This window comes from Cibotium barometz, chromosome 50 (genome assembly GCF_041138505.1).
Source record: "Cibotium barometz isolate CiBa-2024 chromosome 50, ASM4113850v1, whole genome shotgun sequence".
In the NCBI taxonomy this organism is placed as follows: Eukaryota; Viridiplantae; Streptophyta; class Polypodiopsida; order Cyatheales; family Cibotiaceae; genus Cibotium; species Cibotium barometz.
Window position 1 is genome coordinate 11,099,152 of NC_141095.1, and position 8,483 is coordinate 11,107,634.

Consider the following 8,483-nt stretch of genomic DNA (forward strand, 5'->3'; position numbering starts at 1 on the left):
AATCCCTTAGCAGAGCGTCTGTATATCCTTGAGCGGCTAAACGAAGAAAGACAATTGGCTGTGCACAATGCCCTTGTGGAGAAGGATAGAAGGAAAAAATGATTTGATCGCCACCTAAAGGACAAGGACATCAAGGTTGGGGATAAAGTCCTGATGTATGGAGTGCGTAACGAAAAGAAGAAGCTCAAATACGCTGGTAAGGGACCGTATAGAGTATGTGAAATTACCCCGCAAGGTACCATCAGAGTGGAGACTCTCGACAGAGTTGAAACCATTGGATTCCTTAATGGGAGCAAATTCAAAAGGTACTATGACCCCCTGAGCCAAGAGGAGTTACATGCAATCCATCAAAAGAAGGCAGCCAAAGAACAAGCTGAGCTTAAAAAGATATAAGCGAGAGTCGAAGCAAAAGAACGTCAACAGCGTGCTAGGCGACAAAGAGAAGCCAACTTGGGAATTACGCAAGTATTTTTCGAGGAAGCAGAGGAGGATGCACTGGAATCTGACCCACCTCTAAGATACCCAATTGAGTTACAGAGTCCTTACGGGGAGGTGCTGTATAATGCATTATTGGATACAGGAGCTCAACACAATTTGCTATCATATGGCGTGTGGTGTCAATTGGGAAAACCACCTTTAACCAAGAGTTCTATCCAAGTTCAAGGAATCAACAAGAAGAAAACCCCTGTCTCAGGAATTCTGCACACTCCGGTTGTTTATAACAAGGGAACCATAATTCAAAGCTTTTTGGTTATGCCTGCGGGTACCATGGAAGGGACTATAAACTTAGGGCGCAAATGGATGATGGCCACCAAATGCAATATCGATTGGGCAACTAGACGAGTCACAACGCAAGAACCAACACTAGGTCTGACTGCTCAAAATCCCGCACCTAAGTCATCCATTCAAATGCTAGATAATGAAAAATCACAAAGTCCAGTGGCAAAACCATCTTTGATTGTTTGCCACCCCTCTAACGCTTCAACGCCAAGAGTGGAAACATGCAGGGTGGTCTCTAAGGCTCCGCTTCCTATGCCAAAAAATATATACAAATGGGTCCCAAAAGCTTCTTTAATAGCTACTTCCCCTGCTCAATCTCGTTCAGCCACCAAGAAGCCTCGTAAAAGGAAAACAGCTACCCACCCGAGAAAGAGCAATGTAACATTGCGATGGATCCCTAAAAAATTATTAGTAGCCTAAGGGTACTACGAGGGGAATGACCAGATTTGGGTCCCTAAACATAAGCTGAATCCCTCTACATCACCTGTAAAACCTTGCAAACCAATTGTTGCCACCCCAATGACAATTCAAGACCGTGGTAAGGGAAAGGTAACAGAGTGCTCCACACCAATTCTTCCAGAGTTAGTTTGGATTCCCAAATGATATCGATCATTACCACCTAGCTCAGGAAGGGGGGAGCCACATGAAGCTTCTAGCTCCTCATGCCAAGCACACGTTGATACAAAAGTTCCTTCATGCTCTACACCTACTCTTGTCAACAACCAACAAGAGACCAATGAGTCTACGTCTCCCCTTGTAATAGTATCATCGGAAACCCTTTCCTCCATTCGTCAATGGGAGCGTACACTACCATCTCTGCAATTGGATGTGGCCACAAGGGTCATTAAAAGCTATCTACCCACATCACAACCTATGACCCGCTGGACAAATTGGTTCCAAGAGGCTGCAACATCATTGCAAATAATATGATCTACCCAAGGAAAGGGGGAGCATGTACTCACGCTCGACATTCTAATGCTTCCTCCTTAACCTTCTCCCCTGACCATGTAATTGCCAAATTCAAGGGGATGTATATATATAGCTTCATACATTTTAAAAAAAAAACAAAGAAAAGAAAAACAAAAAATAGTAAAAAGAGCAAGAGCACAAAAACAAGAGAAATATCCGTATACAATCAAGAACTAGATTGACCTGTCATAAACCTACTGATGCTATATCTGTGTTGCAGATATGGCAGATGCCCGATCATCATACACTTCATCCACTCCTACCTTTGGTGAGAGGTATCATCTGTACCTTTCTCAGATATTCCACATGTGCTATCCTGTAATTGAAACTGAATGGGATCATATAGATGTACTAGCCAGAGAGGAAAATATTGAGGAATTAGAATGGCTAATTCGCCTATTGACCATGACTGACCCCTACTCCGTAGAGGACATATCCCCATTAACCCAATGCTTTCCTTTTCCACAAGATGACTATCCTCGCATGGTTACATTTGTGATGAGTTTATGTGGATGGGAAAATGAAAAGGAAATATCTGACAATGATGAATGGACGGATGAAACTCATGGCACTACTGAGGTTGACTTTATTTGTTTGGATGATGCGGATAGAGGCTTAGCCTTAGGGCTAGAGCCAGGACTCTACAACATCCTCTTACCGTATCCTCAGTAGTAGTGTGGTGACTGGTAGGTAGGTTAGCGTTTTCAAGTTTTTTCTAGTTTAGATTCCTTAAACAAGTCTTGAAATTTTCACACTGATGTGCCTCTCGAGGTATAGTGCTTGTTAGTTGATTGTACAGGTTGAAAAGTTTGAGGTGGGTTCGCTTTCAAGTCCTGAGACTGCCGCAACGTTCATTAAAATATATCTACATCAAATTGCAAGCTGTCTCGTCAAATCAAGGAGATCTCCAATTACAGGTGTAATTCTTCCATACCCACTCTCTTTCGTTTTTACTGTTCAATTAATTGCATAAACTATAGTGCATGACCACATGGAAATTGTCAATGTACTACTTAGTTTTTGAAGTTGCTTGCATGCTAGTGTAAATCATTAATGAGCTTAACTTTATTGGAAATATTCCTAGGTAGCATGACGTCTTTAGTTAACCTTGGAATATGATTGTCTTAGGTCTAGGGTCAAACCATCTTAATGTTTGACACCTGGCCATGTGTGTGTTGACCTCTAGGACATAGCTATTACCCCTTTGTCGAAAGGATGCAAGACAAATTATAGTTCAGGAGCGAAGATCAAAAGGAATAGATTTTAAAAAAAAGCCTACAATAAATGGCAATACAAGTATAGTTGTGCTTTAATGTTGGCCTATCGCCTTATTGATACTTGGTAGGCGAGGAGTATTCTACTCCAGACCGATGCCTTGGTTGGTAGGGGGTAGCCTTGCCTAAAGTGAGCTAATAGATTCCTGGATAATGCCTTGTGTTAAACATGGTACTAGGATCGATGTTAGTTTTGCCTTAGGAAGGTCGCCATTGTGTGTAAAAATTGTCACGTGTTTATAAAAAAAAAAAAAAAGAGAGGCAAAAAGCTCCTGTAACTCTGATGTTTCTTGTTTCCCTAGGCTTGTGGTATTAACTTGTTCTTAGAGTAGCCACAGTGTGGTCATGTGTTTATTTATTAAGCTTGGTTATTTTCCTTGACTTAAGCCAGTTATAAACCTTGATTAACCTTTGACACCTTGCTTACTCTTGATTTACTTTCAATAATTTTAAACTCCTGTTAATTTGCTACACTAGCTCATTCATGTGACCCTTAAACTAAGTTCTCATAGCAACATCCATTGTGGTCTAACATGCTTGAATTTATACACTTTATATCTTTTGAATTCTAGCATACTTTCACTCTACTTCCCTGTTTTGCAGACGGTCCACCACAACAACCCTATCGAGCTTACCATACCATAGCTTCCGAGGACGGAATCTACATCAGGAAGGGGGGCATGTTAACCTATGACGGACATTCAGACGTACTATGTTTTACGTCATTAATTTAAATATTCTGAGTCATGGGCCGGGCTTGTCGGCACCATATGTTAAGGATGAAGGGATTGGGTGATCGCCGATGAGAGGCGCACCTTGAATATTAGTAGGATAAGGGTTAGGGTCGGCCGGCCATGTATGGGCGTCCAAGTGTGAACGGCCAAGTCACCTATAAGAGTCAAATGTAACCCTAAAATCCTCATTCTCATGTGTTGTAAATACAAGAGTGCTCTTGCCTTATCTCTTTGGTTTCCTTCTCCTGCGTGTGAGAGAGAGAGAGAGAGAGTGAGAGAGCGATCGAGCACTGTGTAGCGGCACGGCAGCGGAGAGGCGGTAGAGCGGCGACGGCGGCTCCTCCTTCACGGCTGCGACGCGAGAATCCTTCAAGGCGGCGGTTGAGCGGTGAGTGACACACCCTTTGGCATTCTATTTGAGCTTCCTTCCCTGGTTGTATGCTTGCAGCCATTTGTGGCTCGCATACGGTGTCCGGAAAGTCCCCAGCTACGACCTGTGCGGCAAAAGCGCACAGGCCTCTCAGCAAGTGTCGCCTGCAAAGTGCAGTAGCTGTAGTATGTGGCGTACTCCATCTCCTGCACCGTAGGTGCAGGACCATAGTCTTTGGTCTGCATCAAGACAGAACCAAAGACTTATTGATTTCTTCATTCAATAATATTACCTTTTAAAGTTAAAATTTGAACGGTCTATAGTCACAAATGTGGCCACAAATCCATCTCGTCCCATCCGGCCTAGTCTAGATGTGTGACCAACTTGCAGTCTCTTTCGTGCTGCCGTCTATGTAAATTTGATTTAAAAAAATAACATAGATTAGAGAATAGTTAGAATCAATCTAGCAAAGTTCATATAAATTCTAATATACGTTAGCAAAGGCACACACCTTCTACTGAGGAAAAGTGATGCGTAGGCGTCTCTCCTTGCAGAAGTATTGCCATGTCTCCATGCACATATCAGCCCTCCTCTTGTTTGTCTCCACCATACAGTAGCATCTGTTTATTTTTCATATCACAATAAGCATTAGAATATACCATAGAACTTGTTAGATTTCAATGTTTTGTTTCTTTTATTGATTTTTTAACTTCGATCATTTGATAAATGACTCATGTTTTTATGGTACTTGAAAATCAGATTCCGACCAATCAGAGGGTACACCGCCACCTCCTACTGGTGGTGGTTGGGGTGTACAGACTTCCAATACTACACACATGAACCCGTTTTATGATGATTTCTACTACGATGAGTCTATTATATGCTGGTGCGCTCGTTGTTGTGGCACATATCGGAGGCCATGACGGGAGTGCTTTTCACATGAGATGACTCATGGTACTTTTGAGCAAGCACCACCACCTGAGGAGCGACATCAACCTATGGTATGTGACTGTTCTCCCTTTGTTTTATTATTGGTTATTTTATAAATCAAAGGCTCGTATATAATGCAACCATATTATATATGTAGGTATATTCACTTAATGACGAGGATGACTTCACTATCAGTGGTGCATATGTCCCTCGCACACGGCACAGACAGGTCATTTGTGAGTTGCAGCTCGAGGTTTCTCGACATCCTCTACCTCCTTCTTTGGAGGCTGAGATGGGTGGAGATCATCCGCCTATTCGTTTGCATTCTCTAGTATAGACGTATGATCGAAGACGATACGGAGGATGGCAGAGAGGATCGCTTCCTTTAGATGGAGTGGTTTTTAGCTTCTAGGGCAATCGCTACATGATTACTCCGTCTACCATCAGTGGAGCAGGTCAAGGCCTCTTTATTGCACAGGATTTGCATGTGCCCCCTCGTTCAGAGGTCACCCTTATGTCTTTTTGTGGACCTATATATAGATGGGGTCCATGGCATCAGCTTACTCGCTACATTCAGAGCATGAGTACTTATGGGTTATGTCTCGATGCAGTCTCTCTTTCTGATAGAGGGATTACACATGCAGAAGGACAAAGACTCTATGTTGACGGAAGACCTTACTCTCAAGGAAACATAGCAGGTTTAATCAATAGTAGTCGAGGGATGAGTTCAAGAACCAATTGCATGTTAGTGCAGTGTGAGAATAGTCATGAACCAAGACATATGAGTAGGGATGTAGAAAGATACATAGTTGTCAATGCTATTAGATCATTACGTGTGCTGGTGATGAATTACTAATCAATTATGGATGGCGTAGACCTCCACGAGCACCCTTAATAGATGAGGGTTGAGAGCTTCATTGTGTACAATTCCTAATGTTATTTTGACCTCTTGTACCCTGATTCTACACTTTAATTTGCACCACATTCTCTACTCTCTCTAATTTAATTTGATAATTGTCTTTTATTGTCTCTAACTATTTTGTATCTATGATAATTTTTGAATTCCATGCACATCTCTCTTTTCTTTTATATAGAAGCATGCTATTGATACAATCTTCTTTGCCTTCAAATATGTAGATTTTGGATTATGACATCGACAATATCACAAATCAACATTCACATGACGTATCTCACATGTCAATAGAGTGCATGAGGATCCTATGCAGGAGTGATCCTCATACGTATGCAAGACTAAAGAAACAATATTCTCAGGACTTTAATGGGCGTGATGATATCTTTGATAACGACGATGGCATGTCTGATTTTATTGCGGATTGGTATCAAAATAATAGTGGGAGCGATATTCCTAATAACAACGAGAAGTATCTTCGAGAAGAAACTCTAAAGTGTATCTACGCAGGAAGCCAACTGACACGAGTCAGTGCAAGCTTACTTATTCTTAATCTTCAAAACCGTTTTGGATGGAGTAATCTATCCATTTCAGCACTTTTGAAGTATGTAACAATCTAACATATTTTTTTGTTACATTCTAAACATGGTTGCTTCTTATTGATCATATTTTTAATGAACTTGCAGGCTACTCTCTCATAAGTTCTTCTCGACAAGCAATTCCCTTCCTACATCATATGATGAGGTGAAGAAGATGATAAGTAGTCTTGGACTTGACCATTCTTCTATACATGCATGTCCCAACGATTGTATTTTATATAGAGGTCAGTACGAGGACGGTGTGACGTGTCCAAAATGTCAAATGCCTCGATATAAAGAGGAGAAAGGTAAGGTCCCTAGAAAGGTATTGAGACATTTTCCCCTGGCTCCACGTATAAAAAATATGTTCCAAAGTCCTGAATTAGCTAAGCTTATGACATGGGGAGCGGAGCACAAGAGCAAAAATGGAGTAATGCGAATTCCATCAAATAGTCCTGCATTTGAGCATAATGATTCTTGCGATGGCCAGATTTTGCAAAAGAACCATGCAATTTAAAGATGGGTGTAGCATTAGATGGCGTGAATCCATTTTCAATGAGATCAAGTAAATGGTCTACATGGCCAGTGGTAGTTATTAACTATAATCTACCCCCGTATCTCAGCATTAAGAAAGAGCATTTAATGCTCTCACTCTTAATTTTGAGAAAACGACAAGTTAAAGATCTAAATGTTTATTTGGCCCCTCTCATCGACGATCTTCAAGATTTGTGGAGAGGGATTGATGTCATGGATATGTCCAGAAGCATCGGTTAAAGACAGTTCATTGTTCGTGGAATTTAGCATGGACTATCCCCATGACTTTCCAGGATATGGTTGGGTGTGAAAGACAGGTAACTTGTTTGGTTTTGAAAACTCTGGACTAAACAAATGAATCTCATTTTTTTTAAATAATTTATTTATTGGTCTAGGCTCGAATGTATACCAACATGTGGGCTCATGGACAACATCTTCGGATAAAATCTATTGACGACTTATGTCTAACTCAAGATTCTTGCGTTGTTGCCTCTTTCAAGCAATTATCACGTGCAAGTTCAAGAGACACAAATCTTATCGACAGTGAACTTGGTTATGTGGGAACCATAGTCGGCATTTATGAAGTATCGTATCGTATCTTCAAGCAGGTAAATGACATCTAGAGTTTTGATTCGTGTATTTGAAAAGGTGGTTTTGAAGGTGGATTGGTTTCGTGCCGAGTATAAAGGCAATAATGCCACAATGAAAAGAGAACCGTCCGAATTTTGGTCCATCGACTCCTCAAAGTTATTGTGTGTAACAAAAGAGCCTTACATTCTGCCAACTCATGTTGAGCAAGCATTCTTTTACAAGAATACAGATGCTCATCCATGGTGGCAAGTTGTGCATGTCCAACCTAGAGGTCAACACTTGTTCGATAGCATTGACTCTGAGAAAGCGGATCAGGATGAATTGATTACGTCCTCGAATCTAGGCACATCGACATTAGAGAGGTGTAGAATTCTTTTTTCCGATCATGATGACATTGTAGATGATGAGAACGACAACGATCCAGACTCTGACACTACAGACACCAAAGAGGAAGAAACAATGGATGTCGAGCCTACGGAGGAACTGAACGTCAACACAGATTTAACGATGGAGGAGTTCGAAGAAGTCAACAAGGATAATGAAGATGAAATTTTAATGACAGTTAATCTCAGAGATGACGATGAGGACTATTAGTCTTACGTGTCAACTCACAGATCAACCTATGTTCGATAAGATTTAATCTCAAAATAATTTATTGTGAAGTCATGATTTTTATTCTTTTGAAAACTTACTAACAAGGGTGGGTGGTGGGGAGTCTCGTGTGGTGATAGCCTCATATGGCTAGTGTCGGTGTTCGATTCCCCTCAGACTCGTTTTTCTTGCTCTAGCTATGTACAGGGTAATTTTAACTTC

At 41.2% G+C, this 8,483-nt stretch overlaps 1 protein-coding gene across 1 annotated transcript; it reads left to right on the forward strand.

Moving 5' to 3' along the window:
- The first annotated feature begins 7,781 nt into the window (after window positions 1–7,781).
- LOC147609789 (uncharacterized) lies at window positions 7,782–8,264 on the forward strand. The gene has a single exon (XM_086787166.1). It carries the CDS (start codon window positions 7,782–7,784, stop codon window positions 8,262–8,264), a length of 483 nt encoding a protein of 160 aa, XP_086643292.1.
- The last annotated feature ends 219 nt before the right edge of the window (window positions 8,265–8,483 follow it).

Bases quoted from the DNA above. Each gene is read 5' to 3' on its own strand.
- LOC147609789 (XM_086787166.1), top strand. From the start codon at position 7,782: ATGAAAAGAGAACCGTCCGAATTTTGGTCCATCGACTCCTCAAAGTTA.